Consider the following 24479-nt stretch of genomic DNA (forward strand, 5'->3'; position numbering starts at 1 on the left):
ATCTAGCGTATCTGTGAAAAGTCGTGGTGTTTGTTGTTCGAAATCTTCGGATCGACCATACTACGCAAATCAAACTCATACCAATATCAAAAATATCATTCATCAATCTCCTTCAGCGCCTTCGTCTGATAAAAATAAATTTTACCAGAACCAGTCACAAAAACAATATACGAACCAAAACGCACAATCTCAAAAGCATTTTACGCCCGTATCTCCATCGCAAAAGCAGTATCAATATGAAAATCCATCTCAGAAACAATATATGTACGACAATCAATCACAAAAGTTCAACAACGCCATGAATCAACCTCGATTCATAGGTGATCAATCTCAAAAGTACATTCCACAGCAACAATATGATGGTGACGTATCCCAAAAGCAACAATATATGTCCCAAAAAATTTTTCCTGGAGATAACAGCCAAAAGCAAATGTACGCAAATCAATCGCAAAAGATTTTCCCTGGCGATCAATCTCAGAAGCAAGCTTTTGTGAATCAATCACAGAAATATTTTCCGGACGACCAATCTCAAAAACAATTTTATGTGAATCCGACAATAAAGCCTTTCGCTGGCGATCAATCACAGAAGTATGTCCTCATGAATCAATCACATAAAGTTTTTCCGGGAGATCATTCTTACAAACAGTGTCCAGGTCAACCTCAACAAATGTTTCCGGGGGAATTGTCACAGAAACATCCATTTGCGAATCAGTCATATAAACAACAATACGTCAACAATAACTCGCAAAAGATTTTTCCGGGCGAACAGTCTTATAAGCAGCCAATCTCGAACCAATCCCAAAAGATTTTTCCAGGAGAACAATCACAAAAACCAATGATCAAGACTTATCCAGGAGATTCATATAAGCCACCATTCCCGGTAAATAACTCTCAAAAAGTTTTCCCTGGCGAACAATCGCAAAAACAGCGATTTATGGGACCATCGCAAAAAATGTATCCAAGCGATAAACCACGTTATGAACAAAAGCAGACAGAAAAAATCTATTATAATCAGCAAAGTTATCCGAACGAACAGGCTGGAAAACAAGGACAGACGTTTGGTGTTTCAGATAAGCAGTATACTATAAAATATTCGCAAGAGCCTCCAGATCCGCAGCAATTGGCACAACAAGCAGCTGTTTCTGGAACTGCTCCGATGTGTTTCACAGTTCAGTTGAAAGATACACCCCAGCGTGAATACGAAGCGAAGTACGAACCCGATTTAAATTCTTTCTTCAATGGGAATCCATCTGACAAAAGTCGCTCGCCTTATGGAAGAAACGGTAATTTTTTTTATTTATTTGAACAGCAATCAGAACGTGTTTTAAAAGCTGTTATGATGTACTACCAAGCTATTGGAAGGCAACTCAATTGCTGCTCTCTAACTCATTTGTGATTTTACCTGGTGCCTTGCTGCATTGTTGCCTTCTAATAAAAATAATTTGTAGCAATGTCAAAAAGGGCCACTATTTCCACTCGGAAACATATTCGACCTGTATTTTCAAGTAAAAATAGATACCGTTCTTATTCTCAGGTTTTTTGAAACTCAAATTTTAACCAGAGATTTCGTGTCTTATCTGGTCAATTTTGTTTTTTGTTTTAATTTTTTGAACTTGAAGCAGAAGCAACTTCGAGATCGATAGCATAAACAAAAACTCACTATTTCAAATTTCTACACGTTTATAAAATTACAATAAAACGTTAAATTTTTTATTTTAAACAGTGCAATCCCCACCACCGTATTACATACAAATCCAACCTCCAATGATTCAACAAGCTCCAATTGTAGCTGGCAGTACTGATGCTCAAAATCAACAGCAAATACAGATCGAAATACCACAACCAAGCGCCAAAATGCCGGCAGAGCAAATGATGAATCAACAGCAGCCGCAATATTACATGCAGGTCAGATAAACTTTCACATGAATAAGGGTCTTTAATAAACAATTCTTCAAATGTTTAAATTTAAAATTTTTCCTTTTAAAATTCAATCAATTTTACCCATATTTTTATCAAATCAACTTTGTGTGCCAAATCGACAACAAATTGCAATCTTTGCAAACATGCCATGCAGCATTTATAAAATTTAGTGAACATTTTAGTGACAACTGTAAGTGTTTTGGAATGATCATTTTCCTAGGACGCAAATCGAAAATTACATGGTTTTTTATTTTAAAGTAAACAATGCTAATATTACTAATGAAAAAAAGTAATATTAACAATAAGGTCGATCCGAAAGGCTAAGACGGGGGTATGCAAAAGCTAAATAACATTACTGAAAAAATTACAGTGTAAAGAAATATAGTTTTTATAAATGTTCCCAGGAATCGCCTAAACAAGCCTTAGCTGATAATACAATGTCTGAACAAATGAAGAATGCCCACTTGACCAACGTAAATGGACCAGTTCAACCAATATATAACAATAAACGGTATGGTGAAGGCGGAGGAAGGTACGGTTTTGTTTATTTAAAATTTGCAATATTTTGTTAAGCAAATGAACCCTTTTGCTACTGCTGTACGGAACAGTAATCTACCCAGTAGAGCTACTAAGTCGGCAAAACATTTTTTAAAAATTTCCAATCATTACCAATAAAACTGTATATAAAAATTTTGAATAACACTTCTAAAAAACTGAAGCATACCATAGTTCTCAATAATCAGAGTGATAAATCTTGAAGTCTAAACATTGAAGTCGTCTATAGGCGACACCCGTATACATAGCTTGTCGCCTATAAGCGACGCTCGTAGCATAATAGTTAAATTTTTTTCAGTATATTCACACAAACTAGTGGCGCATGGCATCGTGCCTCAATGTAAATTGCTGGTACTTCCCGCACCGTAATTTCAAATTTTAACCAGTGGTTCATGGCATCTTGCCTTAAAGCAAATTGCTGGAACTTCCCAAATTTTAGAATTTTTAAAAAAGATTCAAATTTCTTTTAGAACTCTGAAAATATCGATTTTTGAGATTTTTAAAATTTTTGAAAACAATTGACCTTTTTGAAAAAGTTGATTTTTTATAATTTGAAATATTTTGAAAATTTTGAACTGTTTTTCAAATCATTCGCAATACGTAAGCTACGGAGAAACGAACTATAGGAGCGCATGGGCACCTCGTCGCAGTTTAACCAATAAATATTGGTACAAAACCCATAGAAAAGTAAACAAAAGTAAACATAATTTGTTCTTATTATTAAAATATTTATGAAATATGTGATAATTTAATGTGTATATGTTTATTGATCATTTTTGTTCGCCAAATGGCATTTTTTGTCACTTTTTAATTGGATCTCCTAAACCGCATTTTGTCAATACAAATGAAATGCTTTTTAAATCATACAAGTCGGATGCTCCGTTCTCTCAAAAAATCTGTTACCATTTTTGGCACTTTTTGCCCCGTATCTTCTCATTAATACCAATCAAAGCACGTCTCCCTATTAATACCAATCGAATGTTTTTTAAATTATTCAAATCGTTTGACCCGTGTTCTCGAAATCGTCGACAAAAACTTGTATCCGCACATACACAGACACACACACATACATCAATTTTTTTAAGATATGCCAAAATATTCCAACGTAAAGATATATAAAAAATTTCATTTTCGATTTGTTTGCGATTACTATAACTTACCCTACGGGAAGTTAAAGTTTTAATTTTTTTTTAACTTTGAAACCCATTTATATGGGTTAATCCATACTGTTGTAAATGTCATTTATCAGGACATGTAAGTAAACTATATAAGTGAACTTTAAACGCTATAAATCTTGGTATAGGACCCAGAAAATTGAAACAAAATTTGTACTTGTTATTAAAGTCTTTATAATCTGACAATTTGATATACCAATGCCTAATAGGTCCTCCAAAACCGCTGGAACTGCTTACCCAAAAATTTAATCAATTATTTATTTTGTCAATACAAGTGAAATGTTTTCCGAATCATTTAAATCGGACGCTCCGTTCTCTCAAAAACTGAATTGCCATTTTTGGCACTTTTAAAAACTAATCAGCACGTCTCCGTAATAATAGGAATCGAATGTTTTTTGAATCATTCAAATCGGTTAATCCATGCTCTTGAAATCGTCGACAAAAAATTGTATCCGCACACACACGCATCTATTTTTTCTAAGGTATGCTAAAATGTTCAGAAGGACTAGAAACGTAAAGATATATACAAATTTACTTTTTCGATTTTTTGACGTTGATGACGGCGGCGGATTGACGATGATGACAAATAAGTTTTAGTATCACCAATATAATAAAATGTGCCAGATTTAGTAATTAAATTTTTGTTTATAATTTACAGATCCTGCGGCCTGGATTGGAATGAACAGGTCGATTTAGAACTCGAGCAAGAACTGAGAGAAAAGCATTCTCATCTCGAACGAATGTTACGTGATGCTGATGAAGATGCACCCCCTACAAGAAGCGATGAAATGCTTTTTAAACAATAATTATAACATTTATTTTAGTTGAGATTTCTTTACATTTTATATAAATCATACTATGTAGCACATTAGCGTAAAAATAGATTACTGTATTTTTATTTATTTGAAATTTATCGACTTTATGTTCTGAATATAAAATTTAACACAATTGCGCATTTGATAATTTAGTTCTGCTTGCTTTGCATTTTCAATATTTATCGCATGCAATTTCATGGCTGTGATTGATGCTTATTTAGTTTAGTGCCACAATAAAAAGAAAATTAAATATTATACATGTTACATAAACCCATAATTTTAATTAAAATTATTTTATTTCTTTCAGGATGAGTTTTCAAAAAATATTTTTTGAAGATTTTATGCTCTGAAATATGAAATTCAGATAAAAATTTTTAATTACAAAAATAAAATGTATTTCTTTAGTTATTACTATACTTGAATATTACACCAACATATCAAATTTTTGTAAAAGTTATATTTTAATAATAAATTTATATTTTAATAACTTGTTTGTTACATTATTATTTTTAAATATCTTAGCTCTTACATATAATGTTGATGTTTTACTGTTAACAATTTCTTGATGATTGTTACAATATATTATTGTTATTGTTATTGGTTGATTAGGTAAAATAAAAAGTATATGATTATATTAATGGTTTATATTTTTAATATAATGAAACAAAGAATATGTTCAATTTTATTGAAGTATATAATAATGTCTCTACAATCCAATGCTGAATTTTTTTTATATAGAAATGCATTTTTTTATTTTTATGAACAAATATAGATTCAACAATGAGAATTCGCCTAAAAGTTGATTATTTTTTATAATAGTTATTATTATACGTAACTCAATAAGAATAACTATTGAACAACGTAAGATATTATTCAAAATCAGAAATTCTCAATATTATCGCCTGGTTAATGAATATTTTCTCAATTTGAGTTCAATAATATTTTCTTTCACAATCCTTATTCCTTATATTATTATCTATGTAGTCTGATCATTGGTTTTCCCATACAACCATTTTTTTTCATGTTTATTTATGATAATTTTATTTTATTTATATAATTTCGCTACTTTCTAATTGCTATTTTATTAATTTAATTCTTTACTTACTAAATCAGTATAACTTTCAATCTTGTGCAAGAAAATTGGAATTGACTGCTGGTCTAATAGACTTCAATATAATGAACATTGTATTATTAATGTTTGAATGCTGTTTAAGCTCTCTTTTTTCAGAAGCTAAAATCGTGCAGCTACTATGAATATTATAAAATTACTTTCCTTCAAGTATTAATTATGAATAAATACCTAAAATAATATTTATTATTATTGATTACGGCTTGATATGAATAAACAAGTAAATAAATAAATATTATCGCCTAATGGATATCAACCCTAGGGTACAACATCCCTATTCTTAAATGCAGATTCTTAGGGTCCATCAAGAACAGTTTCTAAAAGTCCATCTCGTCACAATATGTTCAACTCAACCCTTTATATTTACTTATAATCAAATTATTATTAGAAAAATTCTAATATTAATAATATGTCAAATAGAAATAGGCCAACCGTTGAGTTGCCTCTTGAAAAGACTAAGTAATTAAAACAACTCCCAGGACTTTTAAATTCTGATTGGTGGTGCATGTAACAAAAAATATTCACAATGCATTTTATCTCATTATGATAATTTGGTAATCTTTGGCTGTTGCAAGTTGAGAATTTGCAGAGAACATATCAAATAACCAGTTTATCAGATAAGATAATGATACTATCGAATTTCAATAAGGAGTGGTGCTAAATTAATGATGAATTCAAGATAACATACATATTTAATTCGATAAGAAATTTTAGAATCTGTAGAGTCATCTAACGCTTGATGATGAAATTTTTACAGGCAAAGCAACTCACCATTTGATATATGGATATTTGAGTTAATTTATATTATAACTTTAAAACTATTATTTCAAAATTATAACAATAAAATATTTTAAATAAAATTATGCTTTTAATTTCTCTCTTGCATTTTTAACTAACAACTAAATGGTCAAATGTTATATAAGTCTACCCTTGGTATTATACTTCATCATTACATATTTTAGATCAGTACATTTATATATAATATGAAAATATAGAATAGTGTGTATTGTCTTTAGGCGACAGAAAAAAAATAGTTTTGACCATTCCTAAAAAAATCACATCAGTTTTTAGCGAAATAAAAAGGTTCTAATTACATCTATGGGTGGATTTCACAAAGCAACCCAGTAAACACGCGATGTGTCTGCTATGTGGTCACCACATCGGGCTTGAGTGGTGTGACATTCGTTTTCCTTTGTCAAGTTTGCCGACTTTGGGTTACTACCGCCGCTCAGTTTTGTTACAATCGGCACAAAGCTGATGTGGCGCTGTGATGTACATGACGGGAGACGAACGATATGACCTTTTACGCTACTCAGACATGACGTCACACGAATTAAAGGGACGCAGTCATGACGTCATATGAAATGGCGACTAGGTTATGACGTAATAGCACCTGAAAGTGATGACGTAACGCAATATTCTATTCTATACAAATTAGTGATTTTAAAATTATAAACAATTTATTTAAAATGCATTTATTTACATATAATAAAATAATTATAACATATCACATTGAGTAAAATTATATTGAATCTTATATAAACATGTTTATGTGTTTTATATACACATCATAATTAATACTTTGAGACTTTTTACGTTATTACATGGTTTTCATTCTAATAAATTAAATTAATATAGTAAATACAAATTTATGAACATATCATATTTAATAAAATATAAAGGACCTAATGAATCTCTCAAACATATTTCATAATATACAAAATTTTTAAAACTATTAATAAAATACTTAAATAATGAAGCTCTTGCTATATTAATAGTAAGTACGATTTTAGAAATATAACATATTTAATAAAATATAAAGGACCTAATGAATCTCACAAACATATTTCATAATATACAAAATTTTTAAAACTATTAATAAAATACTTAAATAATGAAGCTCTTGCTTATCCTAAACGATGACAAATAAATCCGTTCCAATCCATTCTTCTACTATTGCATCCAGGAACCCTGGAACAAATGCAGAAAGTTTCCTGTAATATCATTAGGTTATGTATATATAATGGACACATACTTACATTTACCACATACTTGAAATTCAGAGTTCCTGTAAAAAAAAAATATATGTAATTTCTATAATGAAACTGTAATGACATGGAAACAAACTCACATTGTCCATTTATCCGGGTTGGTGGTCTAGAGACTAAGAATGTTTTAAGTCTAGTGTTTAGCTCGGACATGGCGCTGCCGAGCATATCGAAACCAGTCCGAGACTACCTTCTGGAAAGTGCTGTCGCAGATCCTGGTGTGTTGTTTGCGCACAACATCTATTTTAAATATCAAAAGTCAATTATGAATCACATACATATATGGTTTATATATTCATAATTACTCCTGAACAATTTTATGATGAGCGTATCATGAACGGCAAAGTTATTTTTCAATCCTAACCAGGAACATTGTATAGCTACTACGTTAGGCATTAGCCGCTTACATACTCTTATATTCATAAAAGAGGAGACTTACATATTCTGTGCAGAGCTCTGTATCCTCTTTCAGTCGCTGTTCCATCGCTTTGAACTCATCAAGAGTCTTTAAAGGCAGGATTAGGTCCACTTGATTATGCAACGACATGTTAATTGTCGTTGCCTGAGTGATCGGGTTCTGAACATCACTAATGTATCGTAGTATGACAGCCATACTACCATTCAGAGCATCTACACTATCTATAATAATAGCATTCAATATAGTTATTAAATTAATTATATAAAATAATTAATAACTAACCCTGCAATCTTGCTTGTTTAGCAGCATGATCTGCTATTATCTCTATAGCTATTATATATGTAGTGACTTACATATTCAGACAATCATCCTCGAGCTAATCCTCTCCACCGACTAATTTAAGAGATTTAAGAAGTGAGGTTATGTCGAACACATGGATATGTTAATGTCTTAATTTAGTAAAATAATTATTTTAACCTTGCTAAACGATCCTTATTATTGTCCTCAGATTTTGTAAGATATGCTATTTGGTAACCTTCGTCATCTAAAGAAATCGACATAAAATAACGTTTCTTTATCCTATATGGTATGTACGAAATGGAATTCAAAATCGTGAATTAATTACATATCTATATAAATTATATATGATATACTTACGGTGTTATTTTTCTACACTTTTCTACAATTATCGCTATAAACAAGTTGCGTAACTAAATGAATGTAATTATTATACTAAACAAAATATGACTTGAAACTTGACAAATTCGTGACATTTTGTGTGTTAGGTTAGGAGAGATTCAGTCAAACAGTCGAACCGTGTGCGTCGTTACACTGCGCACTGATAGAAAGCTTTCTTTGTGCTGGTCACACACACACCAGCACACAACGCAGCGCACTACGCGTGTGCTTCATGCTGTGTGACGTCATTGATTATGTTTTGCATGTATTGTAACGCACACCAGCGCACAACAAGTATCTTACATGAAATTCAACGATGCCATTACCCCCGACAGCGCGTGTTTATGTCGTGTGAGGCCACTCAATGCAAGGTTTGCGTGTATGGTCACACATACCAATATACGACGAGGTCAAAACTACTCGAAATCACACATCGACTCAGACTTGACCCAGACGCATATCGATATTGGGTCCTGCCACATCACGTGTTTACTGGGAAGCTATAACATTTAGACAATTTACATCGAAAAGTGATGGAAATAATATCACAATTTTAGTAAAAATATTTATTTTAATAACTTTATTTTTAATTATAAACACCCCGTAGGGTAAGTTATAGTAATCGCAAAAAACTCGAAAATGAAAATATTTATATTACTTTACGTTTCAAAGGTTTTTGAACATTTTGGCATACCTTAGAAAAAATTAATGTTTGTGTGTGTGTTTTCGGATACAAATGTTCGTCCACGATTTCAAGAACACGGATCAACCGATTTGAATAATATAAAAAGCATTCGTTTCGTATTGATAAGGAAACGTGCTGATTAGTTTTTGGTAAAAGCAGGTCCAGCCGTTTCGAAGATACGGGACAAAGAGTTACAAAAAAGATTTTTTAGTTTTTGAGAGAACAGAGCATACGATTTGAATGGTTCAAAAAACATTATTTGTATAGAAGAAAAGCAAAACAGGTAAAATTGTCGAGAAGGCAGGTGTAGCGGTTTTGGAGATCCAATGAAAAAACTAAAAAAAAATGTCATTTGACGGTCAAAAATGATCATTAGACATATGCACATCAAATTATCAGATATTTTATAGAGATTTTAATAACAAGTACAAATTTTGTTTACATTTCTATAGGTTCTGTACCATATTTATGCGACGCAGCTTAACATTCTTTCAATATTAAAAATAAGATTGGATCTATTACCCCCTTGGTTGTACCATTTTATCCCGTCCTGGTAGAAAGCACCAGGTGATAAATTTTTGAAAAACAGTGAAAAAACATAGTTTTACAATGATTAATTTTCGAGGAATTTTACTGTACATAATTAGATGTTAGTTTGCTTGATGTGTTTGATTGCTTTGGAAAAAAGTTCAGTATTTCTTAAATATTTCAAAATATAAAAGAAACTCAAGTTTTTCAGAAAGATCAATTTTTTACAAAAATTTCAAAATTCTCAAAAATATTTTTTTCAAAATTTAGAACACATAATTGAATGTTCTATAAAATTTTTAATTTTCAGTATGGGAAATTGCAGCAATTTGCCTTAAGGCACGATGCCATGCACCACTAGTTCTATTGATATTTTGGATAACACAAGCCAATCCGATTACTCGAGCATCGATCTATTGATTACATACGCGATATCACCGATCACAAGATCGACTAATAATTTAAAAATTCTTGACACATATCCAGATCATAAATTCAATGAATCGCAGAATATAGGCTTTTATTTCAGCTGATTAAAATCTGTCATAGAAGGCACGCGCTGGACTTCGTAGATTAAGTATTATGAGTACATGTGCAAGTAGTATAAATATATCATGATAACTTTATCTATTGATGAATTTCGCGTCATATTGAGAAATAATTTAGATAAATATAAAAATTACTTTTGAGTGATATAAAAGTTGGAAATTTCAATATTACACTTCTATAATTAGATTTTATCGTTAGATCTTTTTTTTTGATTATCTCATGCATTTTATTTGCAATGCAAGCTTAAATTGTTAAGAAGTGCATTCTATGCAATTTATTGTTGTAGAAAACAATTATTTAAATTTTTTTTTTCTGTTATGGTAGGGGCACAAAGGTCCAATTTGACTTTTGGCAATTACACTGTAAAAACCAAACCTTATACATCAAAACAAATAGCACATACAAAAAAACAACTATCTAACTATGTCCAGTAAAATTCCCAGTTAATTCATCAATGTAGAACTATGCTAGTTTGCTACTTACCTAAAATTTGTCACTTGGTTCTTTTTACCCCATATGCAAGGTAAAATAGTACAGACAGGAAGCAAACGGAATCCCTTTAATATACAAAATAATAACTACATTATTCAACCAATGCAATATATAAATTTCCTGGACACATTTTTTACAAAGATAACACTGTATATAACCTTGATCTGGTATATCGCCAGAAATAATCATCAGCAGATTTGGAATAAGCAATTTTTTAATTTATCTTTTAAAATTACTTTTTTAAATTAATTTACTTTTTATTTACTATTTTTTATTATTTACACCTTTGCCAGGTTAAAAGTTCAGATGGTCCGTTTTACCCCACACTTTCATCAATGTTACCTACATGTTGGTTTTAAATGTAAATAACTAATAATTTTCTATAAATAGATTTATTGTTGAGTGTTGATCATGAATTTATTAATAAAAAGAGTTGTTTCATATCTGTAAGTGTTTTGATGTAGAAAGCTATTTTCGACAGTTATGTCAAACATTGCAATTACAAGAATCAATATCTTAAGTATGCACTTATTATAAAAATAAGTGTATTTAAATCACAAAACAGTAGTTGAACTTCATTAGTAATTATAAGGTCATAGATAATTATTGATAGGATATTGTGTTACAAAATCATATGTTTCAACAAAGAACCATCTAATCCTCAATATTATTTATTAAAATTGACAAGATTTTGTTAAGTTAAGTTATTTATGGGACCGATTCTGCCGCATAACAGAAAAATGTTATGGCAAGGCCATGTTATGAACAACTTTTCATACTCAATATTGACAAAAGCCATGTGAGTGCCATGCAGTCAGGCGTTTTTCTCAGGTTGTCAGATAGAAAACCTAACCTTGAAACCGCACAAATATCAAAAAACTCGTCTTAACTCTAAAAAACTTGGGTAACTGTGTCATTATTTTGACTAAAGTTTAAATTAACAAAAATCATTTAAAACGCAACAACTGAAAAATAGTTACAGTTTGACCAAAGTTCTAATTAACTTAGAAGCTCATAATTTTCAAACTGCATGGGATTTTTTTTTTCATTATGGATACAAACAATCTTGTCATTCAGAACTCAAATTTCTCGACGAAGATAAAAATTTTTTAATATTAATTTGTATCTTTTTTGTAAATTGTGTTAGAAAAGAATATACAACTATTATGGTATTTGCTCCGATGTCTAAAATACACAAAAATATTTCTTGGCCCTTACAACAATACACGAACCAAATCTCTATTTCTACAACAAATTACACTTCATGTATTCACCATCGTAAACTTCTAGTCTACTATACGTAAAGAAGTTTTACTTCAAAAATTTATGTGATCTTCAAAGTAACTGCTTTTTAAAAAAATAGATAATTGCCAGAAAAAATAAATGAAACATCACACCACATTTAAAATAATCACCCAGTCATAATGTTTAGTAAAAACAAATGAATTAAACTAAATATACAGTATATTTTTCTAAATCATATTTATATTTTTTATATAAAATTTATATTTTTTATATAAAATTTAATTAAAATATTTGTATTTATGGAATTAATTATGAGTTAGTGCCCAATTGGTTAAGAAGACAAAGGTATGAATGTAATTATTTTCTAATAATTTCTTATTTTAATTGATCACTCAAATGAAACAAGCTAAGAAAAAATATTTAATTGACAGAAAAAATAAATGAAACATCACACCACATTTAAAATAATCATTCAGTCATAATGTTTATAAAAAAACAAATGAATTAAAGTAAATAAACAGTATATTTTTCTAAATCATATTTATATTTTTGATATAAAATTTATATTTTTGATATAAAATTTATATTTTTGATATAAAATTTAATTAAAATATTTGAGTTTAAGGCAATAATTATGAGTAAATGTCGAATTGGTTAACAAAACAAAGGTATGAATGTAATTATTTTGTAGCAATTTATTATTTTAATTGATCACTCAAATGTGTACCCAAAAAAATGAATAATACAGCAGGATTAATTTTTTGGTAAATGATATCAATCAAGGAAAAAATTCAGAATTTATGTAATCTTCAAAGTAACTACTAGCTTTTAAAAAAATAGTTAATTGACAGAAAAAATAATTGAAACACTACATCACATTTAAAATAATCACCATGGTATTTATATAAATATATAATTGATATAAAAAAATAATAGATATAAAATTTATATTTTTTATATAAAATTTAATAGAAATATTTAAATTTAAGGAATTAATTATGAGTTACAATCCAATTGGTTAAGAAGACGTGAAAGAAGGTATGAATGTAATTATTTTCTAGCAATTTATTATTTCAATTGATCACTCAAAAAAATGATTCGTATACCGGGATTGATTTATTGGCGAATGATATCGATCACAAATAAACATCATCTTGGGAAAACACGCATTTTTCTGTTAACCTAGACGGATTAAGATAACTAAAAATCAATACTCATTGATTATATATCTGTACAAGATAAGAGTAAGTCTCATCCAAGTATATAAAACCGCAGGTGTACCAGATTTTTGTCTGACTTCAAGTTCTAACTTCTTGGTTAACGTTATTCGCCATAATGAAGTTGTTGGTGTTATTCGCAACTCTAGCCGTAGGCCTATGTCTAGGTGAAAAAGTTATGTTCAATAACTATAAAGTTTATAGAGTAATTGCTGACAACTTCGAACAAGTTGAGGTTCTGAAGAATTTGGAAAAGGACTCTGATGCGGTAAGACATTTTATATATATTTTTTTATTTTAACAATCAGAATCTAATAGTTCTATAAGCTGTTGTGCTAATTTTGACCCAATATTAGTCTGTTTGATAGATGGCAACCCAATCCCAATAGGGTTGTCACATCTCTATACGATATATTAGTATTACAATTTCTGAAATAGGGCGAATATTTTCTTTATTAGTGCAGCAGTGCTTAGTGAGGTCTATTTTCACTTGGAAACATTGCTATCTATATTTCCAAGTGAAAATTGTTGTCACTGCTGTCTGAAAACGGGTAGAAAACCCGGGACCTCTGAATCAAGTTTCGTCGCTCTTAACCTCTTACCTACGAGCGAGCCCATATTATAAAAATTACTTCAAAATGTGAATGTGTTTTGATTAAATTTTTTTTTCTTATGATTTTAGTACAATTTCTGGACCCATGTTGGAGCCCCAGGCAAAAATGTAGACATCATGGTACCCCCACACAAACTTGAGGATTTCGAAAGCACGATGCAATACCATAGAATAAACCACAGTGTAATGAGCGATGACGTCCAGAAGTAATTATCAAATTTATTATTTATTTATATATATATATATATATATATAGATAGATAATTTATATATATATATATATATATATATATTATTTCATAGATATTTGAAAATTCTGCAAATTAGATCTGCAAATTCTGGGATAAAATAGATATATTACGATAATGCTATGTTAATGGGTCTATAATCGTATGAGTAGGTAGTCTCAAACTGTCAAAATGCTAGGTATTTGCTGCACCATGAGGCGTTTTGCACATATGTGTTACCAAAGGGCATCGGAAAGATGCACTTGTGATAAAATTGATATTTGATATTTGTGTAAAAGTAAATACAGTTTTCATACCTTTTTTCAGCACATAGCTCTTCGACAGTTTGCGACTGCCACCTCATACGATTTTAGACCCTTAACATTTATATTTTATCCCAAATTTGGTCCCTATATGTTCAATCTACATTTTCATTAGTTCTATACTTTACATTTTGAATGATTTGGAATATTTTTAACATTTTTATATCTTCTTCCTATAGAGATATCGACCTAGAAGTTTTTGGTACAAGTAGAGAAGCTTACAGTTGGACCAAGTATCAAGATCTTGAAACAGTAAGTTACATTATATAAGAACTCTAATAAATAATTAAAAATAGTAATTTGTGAATCAACACAATAAGTGCTCAAAATCCGCGGCTAATATAACTAAACTTTTAAACTAAAAATATAGCATTCACATTTTTGGTACTAAACTAGAATTAAAATTGTGAATATTTTCAATACTAGCTAAAAGTGCAAAGTGAATTCAGTAAGTGTCAGAAAATCGTTATTTTAAATTTAAAATTATATTTTGTTTGCGGGCTGATAAATTAAGAGTAATTACAACCGAATGCAATTATAAACAAATAGCATACGTGAAAATTTTTACATTTAGGAAATTAGATGCCTCTACATCAGGCGGCATACAAATTTTTGGCGCCTGATAAACACGCACAGCGAAGTAGAAATCGTAGTGATGTGTGCATTGTATCTATTGATAAACTAACTAGTTTTCAAATCATTTTTTGTACTACTAATAAAATACTTAAATTTTATTACCCATCGATTAAAATTATATCTTCTGGAAATTAAAGTGATTAAATATCATTCATGTAAGTTTACGTAAAACAAGTTCATTAAAATCCATTAATAAACATTTTTGTAATTCTAAATATTGTAATCCTGGTAATTAGTGTATAAATTTGATTTGAAATTGATTTTATTAATTAATTATTCAATATTACTTCTAGACCTATGCATGGATGGACAGCTTAGCCAAGGCACACCCAGGAAAAGTCACTGTTCTCACCATTGGCAAAACTTTTGAGGGAAGAGACATCAAGGGAGTCAAGGTAAATAATATAATTTATATTTGTCTAGAAGTTGAAAAAACATTTATTTTGATAATATATTTTTAAATTAATTATTAATCAATATTAAAAAAAAATATTTATTATAATTCTGTCATTGGTAATTTTAATTTGAAGTTTTTATTAGACACTCTCAAAGGTTGATGTTATTCCGAAATATCAATAACTGAAAACTACTGCTTTATGTAAAATTTGTAAAAATCGTAAACAATTATTCTAACATTTTTTCCTAAAATAATATTTATATGCCAAGAATTATATTATGCAAATATTATGGCGCGGTAGACAATATTATGAACTCGCTTACTTGATAATAAATAATTCACGGATTTGATATTTAATAGAAAATTTATGGATTAATATGCAAATATTTGACAACAGATAATAGTTATTTTGAAATTGAAATAATTGAGTCAAATAACATAGGTTTACAAAAAAAAGAGGAAAAGAATACAAACAGTATTCGATGTGTGATATTAGTTTTCCAATATAGTTTTTGCCACTGAACTACAAAAAATATTTTTTTTAAAAAAAAGACAAAATCTCCGATCCAGTAATTATGCATGATAATTAAAATCTTATAATTTATGTCGCTCCCTCTTAACCTTAAATGATAATTGAGTTTCACTTAAATAATCGATTGAGTTCAATTTGTATAATTCAGCCTTTGCAAAAATACATATACACCCCATTGACCCTGGGTAATGTGTAAACATATTTACAATTAATATCTAAAAATATGTTTGCCAACTGCTGTATTATACAAAAAAATTAGTAGATCATTTAAGTGAAACTCAATAGTCATTTAAGGTGAAAAGGGTAAGAAAACGATAAAAATTATAAGATTTTAATCGCCTTGCAAAAGAACTACTAAGTCGGTGATTTTGTCGTACTTTTAATTTATTTCCATTTTTGTAGTTTGACCCTCAATTTTGACTTTAGAAAAACTACATTAGAAAACATATGTCTCACATCCAATACAGACAACCTTTTTTGTAGATTTGTGTAATAGTTTCAAATTTTGCGTCCAAATATACAAAACAAGTTTTCAGATTTTAATTATGATTATAAATTATATTCATTTAAGGACGCTTGAGATGTTGCTAGAAAGTATCCTTAATATTTTAAAATTTTCATTTTAGATTTCATTCGGAACTGGCAAACCAGGCGTATTTATTGACGCTGGAATCCACGCCCGCGAATGGATCACAACTGCCACTGCCACTTACATCTTAAACGAATTGTTGAACTCCAAAGACGCCGCCGTAAGGAAAGTAGCAGAATCTCACGATTGGTTCATCTTCCCCAACGTCAACCCTGATGGATACAAGTACTCTCAGACTACAGTAAGTGAAGATAATTTGAGATATTATAAATTTTGTCCAATTTGAATTATTTGAATTTAATCAATTTGAAATATTCAACTTCCCAATCCTATTTGTTCAAAGTTTCTTTCGATTATTTTGGACATCAACACTAAGATAATACGAATAAATGATAAAGACGAATAAATGAATTACATATAATATATTTTGTCTTGTATATTATCCACCAATTATTTGGATTAATTTTTTCATATTTTTTTTTGACCTGTTATTTTGCATCTTAAATATAATCTTCCAACAAATAATATTTACTAAAATCTAGAATTTTTTGTTCTTTCAAAGACTGTGTTTTTGTGTGTTGAAAATGATGTTGATTAGCTGAAGAGTCCAGATAGAATTTGTGGCTTTATCAAACTTAATTATAAAACGACTTTAGTTATAATGTAAATTACACCCTTTATTCGAATGTAATTACAGAATTTGCATATTTGGGTATTAGAATCAAATTGTTAGAAATTGATGTGTACAGATTCGCGATTGTATATAGAAATGATCTTTTTTTTAATTTGTTCACAAGGTCATATGTTTTCTTTGGCGTAAATGAACTGTAATAGCAATCAGTAATCCATTTATCAATATCTTCTTCAAGAAATCAAAAGTAAACTTCAAGTGTAGAAAATCATTTGAGATTTTTTTTTAAAATTTTTATTGGCCTCCGCTTCACAGCATTTTTAGCCACCTACATTATTCATATTATTTTTCATCATATTCTATACAATTCTTACATTTTCTTACACATTCATCATATATATACTATACATCATATATATACTATCTCTTTTTATGTCCTAATCTTCCATTCAATTTTCTTTCTTCAATTCCATTCAATTTTCATTCTTCTTCTTGTTTCTCAATATGTTCTTTTCATCTTCTAAACTAAACTTCTTTTTTCCTTCTTACTTCTAATACAATTTTTTCTTGTATTTTACAAATTAACAATTCTTAATCTACTTTAATATTTTATATTTTTAATTCTGTTATTGCTGGAGATTCGAACCAAATTCCTCCAGCGTGTGAGTCGAAAACACTACTGAGTGAGCTATTCCCACCACAATATCTTCTTGGAACAGAAAATCTTCATTTTACTATCAACAAATTTTAGAAATTTTTTCTTTTTTCAAAGACTGTAATAGCAATCGGTTATCTAAGAAATAAGAATTTCTTCCTATCGACTCCCCCAAGATACATGGTTTTATTGAAATTATTTTTAATATCAAGAACGTTTATTAGTGTTTTTAATATTTATTATAATTATTTCAGAACCGTATTTGGAGAAAAACCCGTCAACCATTCGGAAAATGTGTGGGAACTGATGCCAACCGCAACTTTGCTTACAAATGGATGAGTAAGTATAATTTTCAATCGATTCAATATTTTTATAAATATAGAGTAGTGCCGGGTTTAAAGGTGGGTGGGTAAAAAGGTCCACCACCGATATCTCAAAAACAAGTGATGTTGAGAATTTTTTACCAATTATATTTGAAAGTAGAGGGAAAAAGATGTATAACCAGCCATCACCTTACTCTTTACGTTGTCGCTATCAGGAGATAAATGTCAATGTATCAATATCATAACAAAAGTGTTTTTTTCGTAGGCAGTTTTTTTGGTTTTGAACTCTCTTATTTATTTTATAATACCTAAATATAAGTTTTAGGTAAACGTTACTTCATTGATTTTTAGGATGCAAGGTTATTTTTAAATTAAATCCAACAGTTTTTTTCTCTATAAAAGTTTACATGTGGGTGGGGTAAAAAGAACCAACTAAAAATTTACCCTTGCAAATGTATGTGTAAACAATAAGAAAATAGTAAATCAAAAAGTAAAATAAGTTAAAAAAAGCAATTTAACAAGAGATAAATTAAATTAATCCAACTCTGCTAAAATGCATATTTTTGACAAAATACCAGATCAAGGTAATTTATACAGTGTTGTTATAATCTGCAAAAAATGTACCCATGGAATTTGTTTTTCGCATTGGTAGAATAATTTAGCTATTATATCGTATATTATCGAAAAATGTAGCTATTATATCGTATATTCCTTTGAAATTAAGAATAAGACATTGGAAATGTTTGCCTTCTGGTTATCCCTTTTTAATACGCATATGGGGTAAAAAGGTCCAGGTTATAAATTTTAGAAAATTAGTAAAAAATCTTATTTTTGGGGAAATTTACTGAACATAGCTCGATAGTTCGTTGTTTGATACGTGTTATTTGTTGTGACGTAGTTCATTTCGTTAGACAGTAGAAGTCAAATTGGACCTTCAAGCACCGCACTACCTTATATTGAAAATCATTATTTATCTCTCATCATACCAACTTTGAGAATATTAAAAATTTATTTATATTTTGATTATCAATATTTATTTTAAATGTTTTATTTTCTAGCTGGTGGTGCCTCTTCAGATCCTTGCAGTGATACCTTTGCTGGACCTTTACCCTTCTCTGAGCCTGAAACACGTGCTATTTCTAACTTCATCATTGCTAATGCTAAGACTTTGAATGCCTATTTGTCATTCCACTCCTACAGTCAAGTTATCTTATGGCCTTATGGACACACTTCCCAACATTTGGACAACCACGACGATCTGGTAAGTGAAACACATTAAAGGAAATAATAAACAATATTTGCTATTGCAAAAAACTGCATTTGCAGACACCAAAAAGTGTGTAAGTTATTGGTGAAAATAATTGATATATCAAAATTATGAAAAAAAATTGTTACTTTTGCTAACAGTAAATTATTTGTAGAATCTAATAATATTGCAAAGATATAGTTTCCACGCAATGAGCAAAATCATATTTTCGCTTATAACGAGACTATGTCAAAAGCAGATCGAGATAATTATCGTTGAAGTATCGATATCTTTTATTATGTATCAATACATTTTCTATTTGTTGTAATGGATTTATATAACTCTTCTTTGCATAATTGCAGGAAGTAATGGCCAAGAAATCGGTCGCAGCTCTAGCCAAGCGCTACGGAACTAAATATACTTACGGAAACATCGTTGAATCCATGTGTAAGTATTCCCATTATTATAAAAATTTATAAAAATAATGACATTTGTACTAATATTTAATTAACATCCTGTAGGGTAAGTTGTGATAATGGTAAAAAAATCGAAAATGATTTTTTTTTATAAATTTTTACGTTTCAAAGGTTTCTGAACATTTTGGCATACCTTAGAAAAAATTGATGTATGTGTGTGTGTTCGGATACAAATTTTCGTCGAAACACGATTCAACCGATTTTAATAATTCAAAAAACATTCGATTTCTATTGATAAGGAGACGTGCTGAATAGTTTTTGGCAAAGACAGGTCTAGCCATTTCAAAAATACGAGGTAAAACGTGCTTAAAACGGTAACTCAGTTTTTGAGAGAACGGAGCGTCCAATTTTAATAAATTAAAAATATATTACTAGTATTGACAAGATGAACAAAAGATTAAATTATTGGCAAGGCAGGTCTAGCGGTTTCGGAGATCTAGTAATAAAAACAGTAGAACAAATTGCCATTTGGCGGTCAAAAATTATTATCATTACACATATGCACATCAAATTATCAAATATTTTATGATGATTTTAATATTACTTATAAATTTTGTTCACATTTCTATGGGTTCCGTAACATCCTTTGTCCGTTAGACTGCGTCGCAGCGCTTACGCGCTTCGATTCTATGCAGCTAAAGCAAGTAAATTAGTTTAAAATTTTCAAAATATTTCAAAAAGGCTTTTTTCAAAAATTTTATTTGTTTAAAAATCTAAGTTTTTCAAAGTTAAAAAAAGATTAATCTTTTTTTAAAAAAAATATTTTTTGGTACGGAAAATTCCAGCAATTTGCCTTAAGGCACAATGCCATATACGACTTGTTTTTTTATCACACAATCATGAGATGTATGATAAATCGTCCGGATATTAACTGAATACGAAATAATAATCTTTGCAATGAATCTTTTATGTATCGATATCTATCAATTAATCAATTTTCAGATGATAGGGACAATTAAATTTGTTTCAATTTTGGTAAACACATCATGGCTAAACTTAGAAACAGCAAAAGTTATCAACGTTTTTATAAAGACTTAGAATTGTCTGGAAAAAAATAAATGTCTTCAAATTTTGAGCTTTGCTTTATATGAGAGTAGGGGAGCTAGAGGCTTGTCGTAACATTTTTTTTTAATTATTATACCTTAAAATTCGCTGGTACCCCGGTCAATTTAAACTTAAAATCAGGGTGAAGGTTACAATAATTCATAATGGGCTGTAACTTGGTTAAATTGCTTAAAATACAATTATAAAAGAAATCTCAAAAGTCCTCATCGTTCTGGTGCGAGGTAAAAAATTGACACAAGGTCAAAGATCAAAAATATGATTTTTTTGTGCTTTTCAGCTAAATGACCAGTTTTATCGTCAAAATTACTCGAGACAAAATTGTAGAGCATAAAATTATCTACAAAAAATGTATCAATGCTTTTTTTCCTTTTTTCCACCGTTTGAAAGATATATCACTTTGAAAAGTAAGATTAAACGCCACCTACGAGATAGTGTACTTGTTTTTTTACGTGGTTTATCCAGTAGGCCTATTACACAAGCCTATTATGATTTTGAACTATTGCAAAATAATATTTGTGAATTTGGATTTGTGAAAAAATGGCTGTAACTCTAAATAAAGCAGCTAAATATATTCGCCGTAGTAATAATTTTCGAATGTTTCTACTTCCTCTTTATAGTAAAAATAATTCTATAGCTATTATTCACTATTTCAGAATTGATGCTTTTTAGAAAAATTGCGGTGTTACAACTTAACCAGCGTTTGGGGCTAGTTGTAACATCTACCGGGGCAAAAAGTGACGACAGAAAAAAAGAAAATAATATCTCTGAAAATTTATTCTTTACTTATTTTTAAGAAATTTAACTTGTTTCTAAATAAGTCTTTTCATGAATCAACGCCTCCATAATCAATACAAATAAAATATATATTGTCTCCTATAACTATGATATAAAGTTTTATCATAAAACAACGTAAACTACAATTATTATCGTAATACACATAGAAGATATAGTGTCTTCTGTAACACAATTTACATGTGCCCACATCTTACAAACCATAAATTCCAACAGATCTTCACTTGAATCAGTATATAATATTCTTGTATGTTACAACTAGCCCCAAGGTTTTGTTTCAACTAACCCCAGGTGCGATTTTTTTAAAATTAATCTTGATAACTATTTAAACAAATTACCAATTACAAAAATTGTTACACATTGTCTCAAAGATTGATAAATTTGGAACGAAATTAGATACAAAAAATTTAAACTTAGTCGATAATAGTAAGGTAAACCGAAATTGTATGATAGATCAATTTTGTACTTTTAAAAATGACGCATCTGCACAATTCTGTTTACTTCATCGGTCTGCGGGGTAGTACCTATGACAATATTACGCAGAACGGTTTACATGTCCAATCGAGACAACAGAACATTTTCAGATCTTTCAAGAAAAACGCCTGTTTCTATTTACCCCTGTTACAGATAGACCCCAGCTCCCCTAGTATATAAATAAATTAATTAATCTTTTTTTTTCTTCTTTCAGATGTAGCAACCGGTGGAAGCATGGACTGGGTAAAGGGTAACTACAAAACCCCAATCACTTTTACTTATGAATTGAGGGATACCGGCCGCTATGGGTTCTTATTGCCCCCAGAGCAAATTATCCCTTGTGCCCAAGAGGTTTTGGACTCATTGGTCGCCATCTTCGAAGCTGCCGCTGATTTGGGATACTTTAACTTATAATTTATGACACGTTAACCAATCTCAACTTTAAGAATTTTTTGTTAATAAAAATGTCTTTAATGTTATTACTTATATTATTTTTTATATAAATTAAATTATAATTATGTTACTCATGTTATAAAATTTGTTGTTTTTTTATAAATAATAAAACATATTTGTATCACAAATTTGTAGCACAAATGATTACAGCTAAAAGTGATATGTTTTTAAATAACCTATAAAAAATTAATTGGTTTGAAACATAAAAATGCCAATAAATAAGAGTATTTATATAAAACAATCACTCCATTTCATTGAAGAGTTTATGATTTCGAATTAGTAATTTATTAGAATTGATAGATACAAAATATTTTGATAAAAATTAAGTGCACAAACAACATTCTTAGAACATACTTGAGCAATATTCTTAGAACTTTAGCAATCGATGTTCATATAAACAGGAACACTCCACTTTTTATGGAGTAAGCTGGAAAATAATTATCAATGACACATGACGCTCATATTCAAAAAATTGATTTATGACACATTCAACCCCAGAACAGAAGTCCTGTATAGTTTGATACTACATTACGAATGTTAAGGCGCGAAGCTTAAATTTTACTTCGACGTCTAACAGGGTGTTGTCGATTTAATTATCTAAACACTTCACTTTTAAATTTGTTCTATTGTATAATAGAACTCTTGGTGTGATCTGTGATTATTCAAATAAAATGCGACGTTTGATAATTAATATATATTATAAGAAAATATGGTGAATATAATGGCAACAGATAGTTGATGTTTCTATACTGCGCTCTAAACTTATACTGACTAAAAATTATTAAAAATTTAAATTAACAATATTAGCCCCGCCCGTAAGAGGCGGGTTGCATTAATTTATACATCTAAGGGGGATGATTTCTTAGACTTAATAGATGATTCCTTGAAATTATCTCCAGGCATTTTGCAGACTAATAAATAAAAGTATCGGACGCCAATATAGACAGTCCAGACATATAAATTAAGCTCAAAAATTAAAATATCTTATATTACTAATGCATTTGTACTTGAAAGTGTGAAAGACATGCAGACGACGGTCCGCCTGGCCTGGCGACTGTCCATCGTATCGGAATACGAGACGATGCGACCCTTACAAAAAAAAAAAACAGTTCAGGTTACCTCCATTGGGAATACTTAACATGGCGGCCACCTTGAAATAATCTTAATATTATTTCGAAATATTTAAATTTACATCAAAATCTTACATTCAAATCGAGTTAGTCTAATACATCATATAACAAAGTTTACAATATAATTAATAATTCATATAGACATTAAATAGACACTGCATCTAAGTCTTTGCTTTACATTTAAATCCTGTGTTCGACTAGCGAAAAGAACTAGTAAGGAATAATAACATCATTATTAAATAATTACAGTATTCCACATTTATGAAATAAGATGTTAAAATTGAATGTATTCAATTCATAATCACTACACGATTTTGTTCTCATTGTCAATTGGTAATACACAGTCACAACACGAATTTTCCCATCCTCAACTGGATGTATTTCGACAATGCTGCCTACACGCCAATTTAAAGGAGGAAAATTATCTTCGCGAAGTAGAAGCATAGATCCCACCTTTACTGAT

The 24479-nt window shown here is 29.6% G+C and overlaps 1 protein-coding gene and 1 long non-coding RNA gene across 3 annotated transcripts; one reads left to right on the forward strand and one right to left on the reverse strand.

Moving 5' to 3' along the window:
* Positions 1–7500: 7500 nt before the first annotated feature.
* LOC113378129 lies at positions 7501–8922 on the reverse strand. 2 transcript variants are annotated; one of them, XR_003367143.1, is made up of 4 exons: positions 8718–8922; positions 8414–8604; positions 8082–8281; positions 7501–7882 (listed from the first exon to the last, which is right to left on the reverse strand). It is a non-coding gene; the product is annotated as an uncharacterized LOC113378129 (long non-coding RNA). The 2 variants fall into 2 exon arrangements; XR_003367142.1 differs by having other exon boundaries at positions 8343–8604.
* A 4628-nt stretch (positions 8923–13550) lies between these two features.
* Positions 13551–22965, forward strand: LOC113377323 (zinc carboxypeptidase-like). The gene is made up of 9 exons (XM_026617595.1): positions 13551–13722; positions 14137–14273; positions 14797–14869; positions 15547–15648; positions 16809–17012; positions 18312–18396; positions 19439–19641; positions 19989–20073; positions 22648–22965. The coding sequence occupies exons 1-9, from the start codon at positions 13573–13575 to the stop codon at positions 22845–22847; spliced, it is 1239 nt and encodes a 412-aa protein (XP_026473380.1). The 5' UTR covers positions 13551–13572; the 3' UTR covers positions 22848–22965.
* Positions 22966–24479: the final 1514 nt, after the last annotated feature.

Source organism: Ctenocephalides felis, unplaced genomic scaffold (assembly GCF_003426905.1).
Source record: "Ctenocephalides felis isolate EL2017-DRISC unplaced genomic scaffold, ASM342690v1 CF-g0.4_SCAFFOLD_01886, whole genome shotgun sequence".
NCBI classification, from domain to species: Eukaryota; Metazoa; Arthropoda; class Insecta; order Siphonaptera; family Pulicidae; genus Ctenocephalides; species Ctenocephalides felis.

Excerpts from the sequence above, each read along its gene's own strand:
- LOC113377323 (XM_026617595.1), top strand. The coding sequence starts at position 13,573 with ATGAAGTTGTTGGTGTTATTCGCAACTCTAGCCGTAGGCCTATGTCTA. Across the intron at positions 15,649-16,808 it reads GAGACATCAAGGGAGTCAAG|ATTTCATTCGGAACTGGCAA; the intron begins GTAAATAATATA and ends TTTTCATTTTAG. Across the intron at positions 18,397-19,438 it reads CTTTGCTTACAAATGGATGA|CTGGTGGTGCCTCTTCAGAT; the intron begins GTAAGTATAATT and ends TTTATTTTCTAG.